General features: G+C 37.5%; 1 protein-coding gene across 1 annotated transcript in view; it reads left to right on the top strand.

The window, feature by feature from the left end:
* Zyg11b (zyg-11 family member B, cell cycle regulator) overlaps positions 1 to 11,653 on the top strand; it is a 61,372-nt gene extending 49,719 nt beyond the window's left edge. The window contains exons 13-14 of the mRNA XM_047549983.1: positions 1,844 to 1,941; positions 10,792 to 11,653. Coding sequence (XP_047405939.1) covers positions 1,844 to 1,941; positions 10,792 to 10,982 — 289 coding nt within the window. The 3' untranslated portion in view covers positions 10,983 to 11,653. The remainder of the gene's footprint in view (positions 1 to 1,843; positions 1,942 to 10,791) is intronic.
* The last annotated feature ends 9,137 nt before the right edge of the window (positions 11,654 to 20,790 follow it).

The following is a 20,790-nucleotide window of genomic DNA, read 5'->3' as shown; positions in this document are numbered from 1 at the left end:
CACAAACACACACACAAAGAAAGAAAGAAAAAAGAAAGAAAGAAAGAAAAAGATTAAAAAGCCAGCGACCTAGTCATTTTTTTTACCTGACGATTACTCCTATTAGATGTATAATCTTTCCCTCTGGTATCTATATTTGTACTGGCTTTAAAAGAAGCAAAGTTTCGCCTGCTGTGGCACACCCCAGTTATCCCAGCTGCTCAGGAGGCTGGGGTAGGAGGATCAAAAGTTCCAGGCCAGCTGAGAAACTTAGATCCTGTTTTAAAATAAAATAAGAAGATCTGGAGATATATCTCAGTGGTAAAGCACCCCTGGGTTCAGTCTCCAGTACAACCAAAAAAAAAATTTTTTTTTAATAGCAAGGTATTTGACATTTTTCTGCCACCTATACATTCATCAATCTTGCCATAGACAAGTCCCAGGGATTTGTCTCTGCTCTTGAAATTCAAAGATGACCAAGACATGGTGCTGCACACAAGAATCTTATACTCTAGGGCTGGGGAGATAGCTCAGTCGGTAGAGTGCTTGCCTTGCAAGCCCAAAGCCCTGGGTTCGATCCCCAGCACCGCAAAAAAAAAAAAAAAAAAGAATCTTATACTCTAAGGAGGTAGATCAAATATGAATTTCATGTAATTCACCATTATACTAGATGTGCATAGAATGTTATAAAATTAAAAATGAGAGCCCTTAATTTTTTTTTTTAATGTTTTTTTTTTTTTTAGTTGTTGATGTACACAATATTTTTATTTACTTATTTATCTTTATGTGGTGCTGAGGATCGAACCCAGTGCCTCACATGTGCAAGGCAAGCACTCTACCACTGAGCCACAACCCCAGCCCCAGAGAGAGCCCTTAATTTTATACTGGAAGATGGTAAAAAGCTTTTAAAGGAAGTGACTTGCTAACAAGTTTTGAAAGATACTTAAGGTCAGTTAAGAGATTTTATGATGGAAAACCAATGTATGAATGTATGTAGATATAAAACAACACGAGAGCATTAAAGTGCATACTGAATTTCTGACTCTGTTTATGGTACCCAGGATTGAACCCAAAGCACTTAACCACTGAGCCAAATCCCCAGCTTTTTTTATATTTTTTAAATTTTTTTAATTGTTAATGAACCTTTATTTTATTTATTTATATGCAGTGCTGAGACTCGAACCCAGTGCTTCACACATGCTAGGCAAGTGCTCTACCACTGAGCCATAACCCCAGCTCCCCCAGCCCTTTTTATTTTTTATTTTGAGAGAGGTTCTCGCTAGGTTGCTTACAGCCAGAGACTGGCTTTGAATTTGCAGTCCTCCTGCCTCAACCTCCCAAACCACTGGGATTCAAGGTGTGTGTCACCACATCCAGGTCCTGGTTGCTTCTTAATTTTCTTATAACTTATTTTGGTTGTCTGCTTCATAAGTGCTGGTGCTGCCAGCATTTTTGACTTCCCCAACTTATGTTTTACCCATTTTTGTTCAGGCCAGTAGAAATATAAAAGCTAATTCTAGACCTTTAGAATATTATCAGTTATCACCTAACTTCTCCATTTCTTACTTTCTACCTCAAAGTCTCTTAGTCTTCAAAATGTGTATTTTTAAGATTAATAGTGTTTATGAAAGATTTTTTTTCCTCCTTTGGTTCTGTGTCCTAATCGCCTTTTATATAACAAGATACATCTAAATGTAATCTTTTCTGAAATAGCTAAGACAAAGGAAAGATGTTCTGTAACTAATTTATGTTAATTTAGAATTATTAAGATGAAATTTCTAAAATGAAAGTTTTAGAAATCACTGCTTATAAAATAACGCTATATACAGAATGTAACTTTGATTCTTTTCTCTTGAAACTTTAGGTCCTTTAATCCATTTTTCCCACTACTTGGCTGCTTCACAACACCAGGAGTTCAGCTATGGGCTGTTTGGGCTATGCAGCATGTCTGCAGCAAGAATCGTATGTACCAAAAAAGAGAATTGTAGTTTTCTTTTTCAAGTGAAATTCTCCTTTCATAGAAAGCCATTTCTAATTTGTGTATTGCAATGCTTTTTAAGGACATTGACTTTTAAAAATATAAGAGAATTTTAGGTTATAAACAAAATGAATCTTTCAGAAGGAGCTTGGCAATACCAAATGACAATGCTGTAATAGAGATAGTGTTCTAACCTCAGGGAATTTAAAGACTAAGATGCTATGGTAAGGGGCTGGGATTGTAGCTCAGTGGTAGAGCACTTGCCTAGCATGTGTGAGGCACTGGGTTCAATCCTCAGCAACACATAAAAATAAATAACTCAAAGGTATTTTAGTTGTCCATCTACAACTAAAAAAAAATTTTTTTTTTAAATGAACCTACATTGAGTCCCATTTATTGAATAAAAGATCCTGAGTCGAGTCGCTGCTGTTTATCATACATTTCAGAGCTTAATCCTCATTCACCCAAAATTCCATTATTTAAGACATTACTGTTAGTACCCATGATCTCTGGAGAAATAAAATATTTATTTTCATTTTCATTTATTTATGTATCTTTAATTTTTTCTACTTTTTTGGTACATTATAATTATACATATTGATATTAGTACATATTTGTACATGCACAAAACATAACAGTACAATTTGGCCAATATCACTCCCCAGCACTTCCCCCACTCCCTTCCTGCTCATTTATTTATTTTAAGATACGGAGTCTCTCTATATTTCCCAGGCAGGCCTCAGACTCCTAGACTCAAAAAAGTTTCCTGTTTCAGCCTCCCAAGGAGCTAGGAAAGCATGTGCCACTATGCCTAGCAAAATGGCAGTGTTGAACAGAATATGTGTGTGTATCTGTGTGTCTGTGTACACATGTGTATACACACAAATATAAATATATTTTTAAAAAGTGTGGGGGGGGTTGGGGATATAGCTCAGTTGGTAAAGAAAGTGCTTGCCTTGCAAGCACAAGGCCCTGGGTTCAATCCCCAGCACCGCAAAAAAAAAATAAAAGTATGTGGGTGTATGTATAGATATATGTCTATATCTGTATCTGTCTGTCTATCTATCTATCTATCTATCTATCTATCTATCTATCTATAAATAAAACATGTATGTGTGAGAGTGGTGCTGGGATGGAACCCAGGGCCTCATGCATACTAGATGAGTACCCTACCTCTGAGCACCACCCCCAGCCCCAAGTGCAGCACTTAGGTCAGGTTTCATATCATTGTTTGTTTGTTTGTTACCAGGAATTGAACCTAGGGGCGCTTAGCCACTGAGCCACATCCCCAGCTCTTTTTATTTTGAGACAGGGCCTTGCTAAGTTGCTGAAGCTGATTTTGAACTTGCAAACCTCCTGCTTCAGCCTCCGAGCAACACTGCACCCAGCCATATCATTGATTTTTGAAAGTTGTAATATGATTCCTTGTCAGTTATTTGTTCATAGACACTAATTCCATAAATCATTTGATATAACATATAGAACCATTTTAATAGTAAAGTATAAGTTAATTTTTTTTTCTTACTGAGAACTGAACCCAGGGACACTTTACCACTGAGCTACACCCTAGCCTTTTGAAATTTTTCTTTTGAGACAGTGTCTCACTAAGTTGCTGAGGCTGGCCTGGAGCTTGTGATCCTCCTGCTTTAGCCTCACAAGTAGCTGAGATTATAGGTGTGTGCTACCATGCCAGGCAACTTCTAGTTTCTTCCTCATAACTCAAGGAATGGATCTTTCATAGCTCAGTAGAAAAAAGTGAATGAGTAAGTAATACAGCATTTTTATGTGTTTATTTTTGTGACAACTTTTAGGTATCAGCGTTCTTTCAGGTTTACTGTATGGAATGATAGCCCTGAAGAATTTATTCTAAAATGCACTAAAATTTGGGGAATGTTAGAATATTTAATGTTGATCTCAGGGAGTTTAGATTCCTAGTTTCTTGTTTGTCTTATTTATATTTAAATGGAGTTTACTTCTGCTTCTATTAAAATATTTTAATGCTGCTTACAGCTTTTAGTAATTGTTAGTATTACTGGGAAGTTAAGAACATATAGGTATCTTCCTGAATTCAAATCATGTCTGCCATTTACTGTGTATGCCACCTTTAGCAAATTATTACGCACAGCCCTAAATTTCCATATGTGTTAAGTGGGAATAATTATAGTACCTATTTTATGTGTTAGGATGAGCATTTTTCAATATTTTAGAAAGTTTGGGGCATAATTTGTTTGTTTTTCAGTACTAGGGAATGAACACAATGTTGCTTTACCACTGAGCTATATCCCCAAGGTTTCTGATCTTGGCATCATCCTGAATGAATTCTAACTTCACACTGTTGGGGAAGTTTTACCACAATGGCTTCAAAGTAGACTAACTTTATACTGCACAGTTAAAAAAAAAACACATTTATTCAGTGTAATGATGAGACTATTACATTTAGCAATCAATAGCATGAGTGCAAAAAAAAAAAAAGGTCTACATTAAAACCCTTTGTTGAAATGCTTTATACTTTCCCCAGAACAGAAACTAAAATAAGTGTTATTCAATTAGTCACAAATACAGTCCTCAAGGTGTTTTGCCCATACACGTGAGTATGTCTAAACCACATCTTCATAGCAGCTAGACCCTGCCACCTCTGTGCTTGGCTGAGTTCACAAACGTGTAGCTTCCCTGTCACTTCTCTGGCTCTCCTCTCCTGCTAAGCCTTGTGCCTTCTGCCATTGTCATAACTACTGCTGCTGCCAGAACTGCCATAGCCACTTTGGTTTTGTGGTTTGGCAAAGTATTGCCCTCTACCACCATAAAGTCCAAAAAGTTTCCACGCTTCATGGGTCCAAAATCTGATGACTGTTGTAACTGCCAAAATCATTGTAGCTTCCATCACCTCCAAAATTGCTTCTGTCATTACCAAATCCATTGTAGTCATCCCCGCTGCCACCATATCCACCACTACCACAGCTGCCACCAGAGCCACTACAACCATTGAAGTTTCCTCCATGACCAAAATTGTCACTTCCACTAAAACCACCTCCACAACTACCACCAAGGTTTCTAGAACCACTTTGGCTAGATAAAGCACTAGTCATTTCTTGCTTTGACATGACTTTCCTCACTTCACAGTTGTGAAATGTGGTATTTCTAAACTACAATCTTATCCATGGAGTCATGGTTGTCAAAAGTTATAAAAGCAAAGCCCCTCTTCTTTCCACTGCCTCGGTCAGTCATGTTATCAATTACTTCAATTTTCCCTTACTGTTCAAAATAATCTTGTAGGTGATGTTCTTCAGTGTCTTCTTTAATGCCACCAACAAAGATCTTTTTCACAGTTAAGTGGGCCACTGGTCTTTGAGAATCTTCTCTTGAGACAACTGTTTGATTCCACAACTCTTCCATCTACCTTATGTGGTGTTGCATTCATGGCTGTATCCACTTCCTCCACAGTAGCCTAAGTGACAAACCCAGAGTCCCTGGAGTGCTTGGTGTTTGGGTCTCTCATTACCACACAGTCTGTGAGTGTTCCTTGTTGCTCAAAATGGCTTCTCTGACTCTCATCAGTTTTTACAGCTCAACCCTCCTATGACTAGCTTCCGAAGCTGTTCAGGCTCTTTAGGGGACTCTGATTTAAACATGACAGCAGTAGGAAGAGACTTTAATGATGCTTTCTCAGTAGTGTCAATCCTCAGAATTGCATGCACGCATGCAAAGGGACTGGGAATGAAGTTCAGTGGTAGAGCACTTGTCTAGCATTTGTGACATCCAGGCTTCCATCCCCACAGGAAGTGGGAGCAGGACGGATGGGGAGGAAGGGGATCAGTGAAATAGAAAATAAGTAGAAAGAGAAAATCATTGAAACATAAGCCAGATTCAAGAACAAAAAAATTGATAAACTTGAAGTGAGATTGATTAAGGGGAAAAAAATAGAAAGATGTTGTAAAAATTACCAGTATTGAGAAGGAAAGATGTGATATCATTACAGATTATTCAAGTAACAGGATAATAAGCTATAGAATACTTAGTAATATCTGACAAAGATGTACAAGACTAGAAACAATAAAGCATTGTTGACATTAAAGGAAACCTGACTAAATGGAGAGATCTACTATGTTCATTGAGTTAGAAGACTTAATATTGTTTAGATGGCAGTTTTCCCCCAATTTATTTATAGATTTAATACAGTCCCAGTCAAAATTTTTTGGAGGAAATATTGATTGAAGTGCAGAAGGTCTCAGAATAGTGGAACAACTTAGGAAAAGGAAGAGCAAATTTGACTTGTATTACCTGACTTCTAGACATACTATAAACCTGCAGTAATCAAGATGTAGTTGAGCCAGGTGCTGTGGCCCATTCCTATAATCCCAGCAGCTTGGGAAGTTGAGGCAGGAGAAACGAGAGTTCAAAACCAGACTCAGCAATTTGGCAAGGCCCTAAGCAACTCATCAAGACCCTGTCTCTAAATAAAATACATAAAAGGGCTGGAAATGTTGCTTAGTGGTTGGGTATCCCCTGGGTTCAATACCTAGTACCACACCCCCCCCCAAAAAAAAAAAAAAAAAAAGACAAAAGTAGAACACACACCATGATGCTCACCTATAATGCCAGTGACTTGGGAGGCTGAAGGAGGAAGATGGTAAGTTTGAGGTCAGCCTCAGCAATTTAGTGAGGCCCTAGGCAACATAGTGAAACCCTGTTTCAAATAAAAAGGGCTGGGGATATAACAGTGGCAAAATGTCCCTGGATTCAATCCCTAGTACAAAAAAAAAAAAAAAAAAAAAAGTAGATTAATGGACCAGAACGGAGAATACAGACCTATACATATAAAATCAGTTAAAATTTTTACATAGGTTCAAAGCAGTTCAGTGAAGAAAGGAGTCTTTTCAACAAATGATGCTGAAACAACTGGGTATAAGCATGTAAAAAAAATTGATCTTTGATTTATACCTCTACTATATAAAGAATTAGCTCTAAGTTGATCATAGAGCTAAATATAAAATCAAAAAATATTTAAAACACTAGAACCAAGCAGTGGTGTATGCCTGTAATACCAGTGATTTGGGAGGCTGACGCAGAAGGATCAACAGTTAAGGCCCAACTTGGCCACCTAGTAAGACTGTCTCAAAATAAAATAAAAAGGGCTAGTGATGTAGCTCAGAGATAGAATGTGCCATCCTCAGTACCACAAAAAGTAAAAGTAAAATAAATACATAATAAAAATGGCTGGGGTTGTAGCTCAGTGGTAGAGTGTTCCTGGGTTTAATCCCCAGTACCACACACACAGACACAACAGACACACAGATTACTAAATTTAAGGAAAAACGTCAATCAATGCATGAGAATTGAGAATCTAGAAGAAACGTCATATCTCTATGGTCAACTTATTTTCAATAAGGCTAACGAGATGTTTCAGTGGGAAAATAATAGGTTTGAAAAAGTGGTGCTGGGGAAATTGGATAGGCAGATGGAAAAGAATGTGCCTTACTTTATTCCAAAAAGAATGTGCCTTACTTTATTCCAAATACACAATTAACTCCAAATGGATTATAAGCCAATGAGTAAGAGCTAAACATATAAAGATTTGTGAAGAAAATATAGCTATGAAACTTCATTTAAAACAAAAGGTCAGGCACAGTGGCACATGCCTGTAATCCCAGCAGCTTGGGAGGCTGAAGCAAGAGGATAGCAAGTTCAAAGCCAACCTTAGCAAAATACTGAACAAAGGGCTGGAAATGTTGCTCAATGGTTAAACACTCCTGGGTTCAATCCCTGGCACCAAAAAAAACAGTATAAATTGTGCACATACAGGGCTGGGGTTGTAGCTCAGTGCCTAGCACTTGTGAGGCACTGGGTTCAATCCTCAGCACCACATAAAAAAATAAATAAATAAAAGAAAGGTATTGTGTCCATCTACAGCTAAAAAAATATTTTTTTAAAAATGCATATATGCTCAGGGCTGGGGAGATAGCTCAGTCAGTAGAGTGCTTGCCTTGTAAGCACAAGGCCCTGGGTTCGATCCCCAGCACCCAAAAAAAAAAAAAAAATGCATATATGCTCAACTAGATGCTTCTTGGTCACGAGAAAGATGGCTCCTAATTCTGGGTTCATGGAAATATAAAAAGCCTAAGCTGAAGACCATTTTCTAAGAGACTTTATGAATCGGGTTAGGCTCCTTATTTAAAGATAGAGCCAGTTTTTTGTTCGAGCCCAATTGTACTAAAGTATTAGTTGTTTTTTGTTTTGTATTGTTTTTTTTGTTTTGTTTTGTTCTTTAACATTGTCTTATCAAGCCACTGTTAAACAGAAGAAAGCCATGGTAAAAGAAGATAACTTAACTCACTGTTCAAAAGAATGAGAAAAGTTACTTTTTCCTCTCTGTCTGTAGTGATAACCTGGAAGTTACATACTCCAAAGAGGTTATTGACCAGTATATCAAATCAGAATGTAAAAGTGAGCTCTTGCTTTTATTTAAAATTATGTGGGAACATCTGAACATGAATGTTATTTGTGGTACTTATTTAAGAGATTAATTGAATTGGATCATCATTATGTGATGTCGGGAGCATTGTAATGCAACTATGCCAATAAAATGTAATTTAACTGCCCCAGATATTTTTAAATATTCAGCAACAACAAGAAAAACTTTTCACCTAAGATTTTATGCTTTGATTTTTTTCCTTTTTTTTTTCCTTGTTGTTTGTTTCCTAAGTACTAATTTTAATTTTTATTTGGAAGGGAGCAATGTAAAGCTTATTTGTATTCAGTAGTGTATGTCATAGATACAGACAAGGCAAGCAGAGATAAGCTGTTTAAATAGTGTTTAATATTGATGGGGGGAGAAAGAAAAAATGTATTACTTAAAAGATATTATACTATATACATTTTCTTTTTTAATATTTTTTTGTTTTTGGTGGACTCAACCTTTTTTTTATTTTATGTGGTGCTGAGAATCGAACCCAGTGCCTCACACATGCCAGGCAAGTGCTCTACCACTAAGCCACAACCCCAGCCCCACTATATACATTTTCTATATCATTAAATCTTTAAAAGAAATAAAATAAATTTATTCTTGTTAAAAAAATGCATATATGAATATGTAACTGAATCCTACCAATATGTACAACTAATATACACCAATTAAAAAAATTGAAAAAAGAAAAAAAATTTTCATGGCCTTGAATTTAGTAATGGGTTCTTAGGACTTGAGAAATACAAGTAACAAAAAAACTTAACAAAACAAAAATGAAAACCACGTAGATTAAATTGGACTTAATAAAAAATTTTAGGTCACAGTGATGCAAAGCTAACTAAAACAATTTTCTTCAACTGAAAAACCTTTCAGTTACAACACTAAGTTACATTTGCACCTCTTATTTGGAGACTGAGAAGAGGGGGTTATGTTGACTAAAATGTCACAATCTTATAAGCAAAAATAATATGGTGTGGCTTAAAACACAATTTAAGAAAATAATTGGCAATCCTGTGCTTCTGTTCTCCCCACTACCATCATCATCATCATCATCATCATCATCATCATCATCATCATCATCATTTTGGCACTGGAAATAGAACTGGGGGGTCTTTATCACTAAGCTACATCCCCAGGCCTTTTAATTTTTTGAGACAGGGACTAACTAAATTGCTGAGACTGGCCTCAAATTTATAATCCTCCTGCCTCAGTTTTCTGAGTTGGTGGGATTACAGATGTGTGCCACCAGGTCGGGCTCCCACTACCATTATTAAGCTATATAAGCTACCACTTGTGAATTAAAAAAAAAAAAAAATTAGGGCCAGGGATTGTGGCCTGTAATTTCAGCTACACAAGAAGCTAAGGCAGGAGGATCACAAATTCAAGGTCAGCCTGGGCAATTTAGCAAGACCCTGTCTCAAAATAAAAAATGAGAAAGGGCTGGGGGTATAGTAGCTCAGTGGTTAAGTGCCCCTGGGTTCAATCTCCAGTACTGAAAGAAAAAAATTTTAATAATACTTTTCTTACTTACGATTTTAAGTAAGACAGATACTCAGGAAAAATAAGACTTATGATTCTGGTTACTTTTATTTTCTTTTCCAGATTGTCTGTGTCATGAGATTAAGATAAAAAAGACTTTGGATTTATTTGTTTATTTATTGTATACTATCTATCTATGGGCCTTTGACCATTATATATATAGTGGTATTTGTTAAGCTGTATCATGTCAGTGGTCAATAATAAAAGGTGAAATAGGGACTGGGGGTGTGGCTTAGTTTTAGAGCCTTTACCTAATGTGCGAGGCATGAGGCCCTCAGTTCAATCCCTAGCAACACCACCAAAAAAAAAAAAAAAAAAAATTCTAAATGTAAATGCAAAAAGATCCTAAGAACTTGTTTTTTTTGTGGGATAATTTGTGTTTTTAATAAAGCTTTTTCGCCAGGCTTGGTGGCACATACCTGTAATCCCAGTGCGCAGTGGCTAAGGAGGCTCAGGCAGGAGGATCATAAGTGCAAGGCCAGTCTCAGCACCTTATTGATGCCCTAAGCAACTTAATGAGACCCTATCTCAAAATAAAAAATAAGCATGCCTGTAATCCCAGAGGTTTAGGAGGCTGAGGTAGAAGGATCACAAGTTTGAGGCCAGCCTCAGCAATTCAGCAATGCCCTAAGCAACTTAGTGAGACCCTGTCTCAAAATGAAAAATTAAAAAAGGGCTGGGATATAGCTCAGTGATAAAGTGCCTCTGGGTTCAATCCTCAGTACCAAAAATAAAAAATAAAATAGGGCTGGGGTGTGACTCAGTGGTAAAGTGCCCCTTGGTTCAATTCCCAGTACCAAGAAAAAAAAAAAAGCTTTCTCTTATTTTCTTTCAGCTTCAAGGTATTGCAGCATGCTGATTGAAGAAGGAGGGTTGCAGCATTTATACAACATCAAAGAACATGAACAGACTGATCCCCATGTTCAACAGATTGCTGTGGCCATTTTGGACAGCTTAGAAAAACACATTGTGCGCCACGGGAGGCCGCCTCCCAGTAAAAAGCAGCCTCAGGCTAGACTAAATTAATAGCCATAAATTATTGGATCATTGAACCCACAGGAATTTCCTTGTGATTGGTTCATTGGGAATATCTTGCCCTCTGTGGTGTTTTGGGGGGTTCTATGACAAGAGTCATTACATGAGTTTGGGATTGATAATGTACACTACTGCCCATGTGAACAGTCTCTAATTTGTCTTGTGATTTTTAACTAATGAGGCAAGAAAGGTCTCTTCCTTCATCATTGCCTTTTAGGAAATTTTCCACATCTTTCAGTGTTTGAACTTACCTGTGCTTGAGATTCTGAAGTTTTATGATAAAGTTTGCACGAACCCTTAGGCCAGACTCTTCTGATCTCAGTGTCCCTTCCAATCAATTTGCAGCTTCCCATGAGCTGTTAACCTGATTTCTGGCACTGCTTCAGTTGTAAATTTTATACTGCTTCTGTACAAAATGCCTTTATTCTCTGTGTATCTTTTATAAGATGTCCTTCTTAGTGTGAAAGAATGGAAACCTGAGTTGTCTCCTTGTGGAAGTTACTCACTGTAGCCTGGATGGCTAACAGAAAAATATGTTAGAGGGTTGGGGCTTTATCTCAGTGATAGAGCACTTGCCCAGCATGTGTAAGGCCCTGCGTTCAATCCCTAGTACTGCAAAGACAAAGAAAGAAAGAAAAAAAAAAAAAAAAAAAAGAAGAAGAGGAATAAAAGAAAGAAAAATAGGGAAAAAAAAACTACTAAGGAAGAATAGAGTTTTGGAATTGGGAATTGTTTTCATGGTATAGTTTTTTAAATGGATGAGACTATCCTTCTGGAGACCTTCTGTCTTGAGGCAGTGAGCAGAAGCTGGTTTTCCATATTTGTGGCTGGAAGCATGGACTGCTACTTCCTGCACAGACTGCAGGTTACTCTCTAGAAATATTTCCCCAAGTATCTCAGTATAAAACAGCATTCTGTGTTTAAACCTAACTGTCTAATTCTCCATTATGTCATAATGTTGTGAAAATGTGAACTTTTAACAAATTGTCTCTGGTTAAACTAGCCATTCTTTTCCCTCTATTTCAATGGCATTTTTGTTCAGTGGAATAGTGACTACTCATGGTGTTGACCTACTCTGTTAAATTATAATTGACAACAGTAAATTTTGCCACAAAAAGTTTAATTTGGGCTAGGGTGTAGCTCAGTGGTAGAGTGCTATTTAGTTTGTGCAAGGCCCTGGGTTTAATGCCCCCTAAAAAGTTAAATTTTCTTTTGTTCAAATATATGTCTTCTTAATGTGTACACGTTGGAGAAAAATGTCCACATCTCACTGCCAAAAATGCAAGAGAAGAATTAGATTATTGTTAAATGTTTAGATACAATGATTATAGTTGCTGTGGATAAAAGGAAATATTTTTGATGGATTATTTTTAGACAATTGCCCTTTCCTTAAGAGACTTGACACAGTATAGTAAAGAATCAATTATCATGATATCAATAACTGCACTTAGGAGGCAGCAAGTCACATGAAAACATAAATTCCATTTAAATTTTTACTTTGTAAATAAGGTTCTTCTGCAATCTCAGATTACTACATTTTTTTTCATAGGTGGACAAAATGTTTTCAACAGAGATTTTAAATGGAATGTTTAAATTACAGGGTTTTTTTTACAAAAGCATTTTAGCTTAGAAATAAACTGGTTTGATAATATGCAGGTAACATTTTTGACACACACATTTATCCCACTATCACAATAATCAGCTTTCAGTGTTTTCAAGTTCCTTCATGAGTATGAAAACTGAGTTACATTAAAAGAAAACAAATATTTAGAACCATTAAAAGCATATTAAATTGTGGTTTAATTCTAACTTAATTGGCTTAAAGGAATTTTTACAGATATAAGATGGATTTTTACAGATAATTTCAGAGAAAATGGAAAATTCTTTTAAATTTTCTTTCCCTTTTTTCTCCTCTCCTTCATTCTCATTATTATTATTTTTATTTTATACTGGGGATTGAACTCATGGGTGTTTTTACCATGGAGGTACATCCTAGCTCTTTTTATTTTTCACTTTGAGACAGAGTCTTGCTAAGTTGTTTAGGACCTCTCTAATTTACTGAGACTGACCTTGACTTTGGGCCAAGATATCCTACTGCCTCAGCCTCCCCAGTCACAAGAATTACAGAAATGACCTCCACACTTTGTCTCCCTTTTTTATTAGTTTCTTAAGGCAAAATTCAGAAAATAGGATGGCCTACAATAACTTGAAAGTTGCTAGCTCTGTTGACAATTTTCAGGTCTGTTTTTTGTAGTGAAGGGATATCCTATTCGAGAAATTTGTCTTCACATTTTTTAAAATTCATTTTTATTGTAAACAAATGGGATACATCTTGTTTCTCTGTTTGTACATGAAGTAAAGGCATACCATTTGTGTAATCATACATTTACCTAGGGTAATAGTTTTTGCTTCATTCCGTTATTTTTTTTTCTCCGCCCCACCCCTCCTACCCCTCTTATCCCTCTATAGAGTCCCTCCTTCCTCCCCCACTTCTTGCCCCCTTCCCACCCGCTTCACCTTTGTTTCACACTGTTCAAGGCAACTGTGTATGTTCCCTGTTAGGCTATTGCTAGGTTTTTGTCTTCCTAAAAATGTACAGAAAATAGTAAATCCCTTCTTTATTCAGAATAAATATGAAGACTCAAAAAATATTTAAAGTTAAATTTACTATTTTGAGTATCTATAATGGCCAGATCTGAGTCTTAAAAGCAAAACAAGCACATCTCAAATGTATAAAAAATTTGGTGCCTTTCTGTTAGAATGGTTCTTAAAATTGTGTTTATAATTAAGGCATAGAATTAACTGTAAATTCTTGAATCTGGTTGAAATATAATGGTTGTATATATTGAAATTATGAGATATAACTGACCAGTCTCTACAGTTAGTATCTGAGGCTTCTTTTTTGCAGCTGTAGACTAGAATGTACCAGTACTTGGTACCTTCAAAGTTTACCTTTTGGTGGCTTAGAGGTGCTGTTCCAAGCACAGCTTAGACTAGAGTTGAACCACTCAAATCATTAGTATGCTTAGATATTATTAAACATCACTAGATCAGTTCACAAGCAACAGCAAGGTTTGGATCTACTAAAGGAAATGTAATTAGACTTTTTAGATTATAATGGTATGTGTGGGTGTCATTGAGTAAGACAAGAACAGAGTAGAACAGATATAATTAAGGCATCTTATTCTTTGTATCAAGTTGTGCTATAGTCTTTATATTCTAAAAACATTTCTTTTGGGTTGAGGGCATAGCTCAGCTCAGTAGTTTTACCATACACAAGGCCCCGGGGTTCAGACCCTAGCACCAAAAAGAAAAGAGTATTAATTTTTTTTTCTTTTTGTAGTTAAAAAAGAAGCATAAATCAGTACTAACGGGGGTTATTTACACTCCAACCCCGCATGCAATGGCTACTGATCTAGGTTGAGGGTTTTTAGAAAGCATATCAGATCCACAATTCCTGGAGTTGACCATGAATATTGCTGCTTATCATCCCTGGACAGAAATGCCATTACTAGAAGTGGATTTCCCAAAGTGGGAGTGAATAAGGTTACTATGGGAGTTTGCTTTTATGATATCTTTTATTTTCAAACTTATGAAAATTCAAAGATTCATATTTAAAACTATTAATCCTATATAGCCAGTTTAAGAAGTTGTTCTTACACATGAGTCCTTTTGTGTTGACCTATTTTTCCCCTAGGCACTTTAGTTTGGCTGCATTTTTATTATGCTATGTATGTATCAAAGTAACATTGGGCCATCTTCCATCCCCTTTGAGCAAATCTTAATGAAAACATTTTATGTGCCAAATTGGGGTAAATTAATGAACCACAAGTTTGGCCTAGTGTTTTTGTTTATTTTTTGTTTCATTTTGTTTCATTGGGCTTAGTGTTTTAAAAAGCTTTACCCCCAAAAAACACTGTGAAGTGGTGCTCAAGGAACAGAGGTAGCAGAAATGTACTGTTTTATATATGTTAAAATGCACCCCTCTCCTGCCCTCTAATGGTATGTTTACATATTTGGTTTTTGTACACTTTAAAAGGGGTATAAACAGTATTATTTAATTGAAGGCTTAAGTTAAAGACAGTGTCATATTGTCAGCTGATACGGGCTTTTCCAATTTTATCTGTTATGTTATTTATTGGGGGACTTTGTACATCTATGGCTTCAAAATTGCTCTAAAAAAGCTTTCAGAGAGGTTTGCAAACTTTTGGTTTCTCTTAAATCCACTGTAGCAGTTTTGAATGATTATGGATACAGAATGCTAGACTTTACCATTTGCTGTGTGTTCACATTTTTTTTTTTTTTTTTTTTTTTTTTTTTGGCCGTACTGGGGAACGAACTCAGGGCCTTGTGCTTACGAGGCAAGCACTCTACCAGCTGAGCTATCTCCCCAGCCCGTTCACATTTTTTTAAAAATATTTTTTTGGTTGTACATGGACACGATACCTTTATTTTATTTTTATGTGGTGCTGAGGATCAAATCCAGTGCCTCACACATACTAGGCAGACACTCTACCACTGAGCTACAAGTACCCCAGCTCATGTGTTCACATTTTTAATTTTCAGTGTTATCTATTTATTTTAGGAATAATGTAAAGTCAACTTTGGTGATGAAAATAGCAGTATGATAGGAAAATTTGCAGATTGGGCTTCAAATGAGTGATTGCTTTACCTTACTTAGTATTACATAGACTTTGCATGACATGGTATACTCCTAATTATGCATTCTTTGGTTTCCAAATCAGTCTTAACCCATGACACTTTTATGTTAACTAACTAGTGGCCTAAGAAAGAACTTATTCTAAGAAAGAACTGATTCTGCCTGTTTGTCCCCTGCCCTGCTATTTTTTAGTAAATCATGCAAAGATCAGTGCTGTTTCTCATTGCCCTGAATGAAGTAAAAGCTCTCTTGGACAGCACAGCCTAACTTTAAAGCCAGACAGGAAACTATTGTGATGGTAGCACCCACCTGTGATCCCAGTAACTCTGGAGGCCGAAGCAGGAGGATTGCAAGTTCAAGACCAGCATCAACAGTTTAGCAAGATCCTGTTTCAAAGTGAAAAGTAAAAAGGACTGGGGATGTAGCCTAGTGGTAAAGAACCCCTGAGTTCAACTCCCAGTGCTGAGGGAAAAAAAATTCAGAGCTGGGCATGGTGGTGCACTTCCATAGTCACAGCTACTCTGGAAACTGAGGTGGGAGAATTTGCTTGAGCCCACGAATTGGAGACCAGCTTGGGCAACATTGAGACCCCATCTCATAAAAACATTTTTTTAAAAAAATCCAAATTTATCAAAATTATGGGAAGTAAAAAGTCTAGTTCATTAATAGTCTAATTAATTTGGGGCTTACTTAGGGCAAAACTGTTCAAATTGGGTTCTTGTATATTTATTTAATCAGCTTTGAACCAAGAAGGCACTTAGCTAGTGAAAGCTGAGATGCTTTCATAAAAGGAAATTATTGAGAGCATTTTCCCTCTAAAAATAAGAGACTGTTATGTGAAGATTAATACTCAGATATATCTGCAAGAATACAATTTTTTAAAATCCCTGATTTATATAGGATTTCTTCTGTCAAATCCTCACTGACTTATATGAGAAAAGCTATCTTTTGCTTGAATTCTGAAGGAACAATTCAACTCCTTTCAAAGGATATGAAAACTTGATTGGAAAGTATAATGTGTGTACATTTTAAAGACTCTCAATTATCTGGATTGGAGGCATTGTTTTCATTATGGCCAGATGAATGGGAGTATTCTGTATATGAATCATGCTATATTTTAAATCAGGACATCACTTAAGTATTAATGTGTGTACAGATTTTTGTTTTGGATTTTTTTTTCTTGCCTAAATAAATGTTAAACAGATTTTATGTAATGTGTGTCTTGTCTATTTTGGTTCTGGTCATTTGCTTTAAAATTAAATATTAATGTGCCTGGATGTGGTAGCACACACCTGTAATTCCAGCATCAAGAAGCTGAGGAAAGAGGATCCCAAGTTTGAGGCCAACTCAGCAGTTTAGTGAGGATCTAAGCAATTTAGTAAGACACTGTCTCAAAGAATAAAAAGGATTGGGATGGGACTCAGCACCCTGAGTTCAATCCCCATACCAAAATATAAAATAAAATAAATAATGTTAATGCAAGCTTTGGGTTCTGGGCTCCTTAATCATCTACTTGCAGCAGCTGCTTTCTGAAAAGGCCATAGTTTGCCAGGTGTGTGCCACTGCCAGGCATGGTGGCCTGTAATCCCAGCAACTGGGGAAGCTGAGGCAGGAGGATAATAAATTCAAAGCCAGCCTCAGCAATTTAGGAACACCCTAATTAGTTTAGCAAGACCCTGTCTCAAAAGAAAAAATGAAAAAGGACTGGGGATGTGACTGTGGTTAAGTGCCTTTAGGTTCAATCCATAGTACCAAGAAGTAAAAAATAATTAAAAATTAAGGGAAAAGAATAAATGTTAAATATTATTTAACAGTATATTCCAAACCCAGTTCACAGTGCTTAATCCAAACTGGACACCTATTGAACAATCCAAGAACAATCCTGGGTTCACCTTCAGGCAAATATTGAGATAATTGGTATAATATAGATTGCTGGGTGCAGTGGCGCATGCCTGTAATTCTAGTGACTCAGAAGGCTGAGACAGGAGGATTGTAAGTTCAAGACCAGCCTCATGGGCTGGGGATATAGCTCAGTGGGTAGAGTGCTTGCCTTGCAAGCATAAGCCCCTGGGTTCAATTCCCAGCATCGCCAAAAAAAAAAAAAAAAAAAAAAGACCAGCCTCAGCAATTTAGGGGAGCCATAAACTACTTAGACCCTGTCTCAAAAAATAAAAAGGACTGAGGATGTGGCTCAGTGGTTAAGCGCCTCTGTGTTCAATCCCCGGTACCAAAAACAAAAAACAACTATCTATATGGGGGGAAAGAGAGATTGTTTAAGTGCATTTAGTGAGGGGGATTACCAAAAATACAAAGTATTTGTGATTTTAGTTTCAGAACCTTTGAGTTAAAGAAGATAAGTCTTAGGTAAATTGATTGCTTAAATCACAGGTCATTGTAGCAACAGACTGCACTCCAATTCTTATTTCCAATACAGTGGGTCCCATCCCACCATTTTATAATAGGATAACCTGATATTTCTTAGATCTCTGACAGAATGTGATTAAGCATCAAATATATGCTACAGGAAAAAAAGAATATGCAACGAGGAAGTGGAGGGTGTTCTAAGAATGACATTATAGGGGGCTGGGGAGATAGCTCAGTTGGTAGAGTGCTTGCCTTGCAAGCACAAGGCCCTGGGTTCAATTCCCCAGTACCACAAAAAAAAAAAAAAAAAAAAAAAAAGAATGACATTATAGGAGCTGAAGAAATAGCTCATTTGGAGAGTGCTCTTCTACCAAGTTCAAGGGCCGCAGTTTGAATCCCCAGCACCTCCCAGGAAAAAAAAAATGACATTATAGCCAGGCACAGTGGTGCATGCCTGTAATCCCAGCACCTTGGGAGGCTGAGACAGGAGGATTGCAAGTTCAAAGTTAGCCTCAGCAATGGTGAGGTGCTAAGCAACTCAGTGACACCCTGTCTCTAAATAAAATACAAAACAGGGCTGGGAATGTGGCTCAATGGTAAAGTGCCTCTGAGTTCAACCCCCAGTACCAAAAAAAAAAAAAAAAAAGAATGACATAGAGCAACATCACTATTTAGATACTGCTTATATACAATTGGCAATAAAAAGTCACTACAGATACTACTGCTTCACTAATAAACCAAGTGAGATTAGATGTGTTAGGGTGATTGTAGAGCTCATTATTTGTTTCTGTTTTGCAGCACTGGGGATTGAACCCATGGGCACTCTACCACTGAGCTATGTTCCCAACCCTTTTTAAAATTCTTTGTCTTGAGATAGGAGTCTCACTAAATTATCCAGGCTGTCTTCAAACTTCCTTCTGCTTCAGCCTCTCAAGTAGTTGGGATCATAGGCATGCACCACTGCTCTGGCATCTTTGGCTGTATTTTAACCAATCAAGCTGAGCTTAGTGGGGCACATCTGCCATTTCAGCCACTTGGGAGGCTGAGGCAGGAGGATTGCAAATTCAAGGCCAGCTTCCGCAATTTAGGAAGACCTTGCCTAAAAAATAAATAAATAAAAACGGGGGGTTTTCGAGAAGGCAGAATAGAGGAGGTCGCTTTTTTGACTGCTCTGTGGAGTGAAACCAAGAAAGACAGCAGCTTCTCAGCAAGGAAGGTGGGTGAACAAAAAAAGTGGGGGGACTTTACTGGAATTTAAAACTGGATATTCAAAGCAGATCAGGGACTCAGGAGGTTGAATATAATAAAATAAGGAAGAAATCCCCAGTGTCACAAACACTGCCATGCCCTGGCCAGAAAGACCAGTCAGAGTGGTCCCTCTGTGAGCATAGTGGAGGGATAAGGGAGTTTGGGAGGCCTGAGGTATGTCAGGGTACAGCCATTTAGAGATCAAGGACACTACCTGGCAAACCTGAAAGACGAGCTGCACAATATTCACCATCTCTTCAGGCAGCATGTGAGGACAAAGGAAGAAACCATTTTGCAGGTGCAGCTTGGAAGCTGGCAGCTGAGGGGGCTGATTCCTGGCAAACCTGAGCTTGGCTCAAAATACAGGCCCAGTAAACAACACACTGCACAATATAGAGTGTACTTAAGTGACTTGGAGAAAATCAAACATGGAGAGGTTTACACAGGGGACTACTGGTCAAGGAAAACCACCTGGCTCTCCCATTCCCCCTCCAATCCAACTGCCTGTAGGATCTGTTGGGAGAGACCCATCCAGCTGGGAACAGGAGACATTGGAGACTGGAGACAGGAGAGATTGGAGACTGAACCCGAGACCAGGAAATGTGGGATCCAAAGGTGATATAGGGGACTAAGAATTGGGTCCTCCACCACATGAGTGGTGTAAGGAATCCCATGGAAACCACGCTGGACACGGGAAATCACATAAGGGAGCTTATTAAGCAAACAGAGTGTCTCCCTGCAGGGTAAGAGAGAAAATGAGAGGAAAAGAAAGGGAAAGAGAAAGGGCGCGTGCAAGAAAGAGTAGAAAATCGAGGAGGAGAGAGAAAGCAAATCAGGGAGAGAAAAGCAAGAGAAAAGATGGCGGGGTAGCTACCGTGAAGCAGTTGAATTCCACCGGGCTAACAGGGAACCAATAATGGAGAAGGATACTTGCAAGCTGACTGATGAACCAGTAGCTAGCTAGGATGTTCACAGACTGACAGTAGTTGGGAGGCAGGAAAATGGCTGTGACGGAAAGGGCGGGGAGAGCAACTTCGTACAAGTGGAACCCAGGGGAAACCTGGGATAAAGTCCTCCAGAGTGGACCAGCAAGTACTAGGCACTGGAGGTGCACTGACTTAAAATCTCCAGACCAATTGGCATTCAGAGAAGAAAAGCCTAGAGCCTGTCTAAGCCTAAACCCTACCTCCAGGAACTCCGCCTATGGGATTACCTTTCTCACTCCAGCAACCCAGAGGGTGGAGCATCACACTCCAGAAGACCCCACCTAAAACTGCTGAGAAGATAAGCTGAGAATATTCTGAACTCCAACGGAATGAATTATTTAACTTTTCATCAAGATTTTTTAAAATTCTTTTTCTGTTTAATTGTGACCTTAATTGTACATGGACATTTATACATATTCAAATATTTGGGTTTTATTTTCCATTTCTTAGCATTTTTGAAATCAGTTATTTTTCATGGTTTAGTTTTTTGTGAACTAGGATGTTTTATTAGCATATTTTAGTTTTATTGTATATTCTTTTA

This window comes from Sciurus carolinensis, chromosome 1 (assembly GCF_902686445.1).
Source record: "Sciurus carolinensis chromosome 1, mSciCar1.2, whole genome shotgun sequence".
NCBI lineage: Eukaryota > Metazoa > Chordata > Mammalia > Rodentia > Sciuridae > Sciurus > Sciurus carolinensis.
Note: the sequence above shows the minus strand (reverse complement) of the source record. Positions and strands in the feature narration are given on the sequence as shown.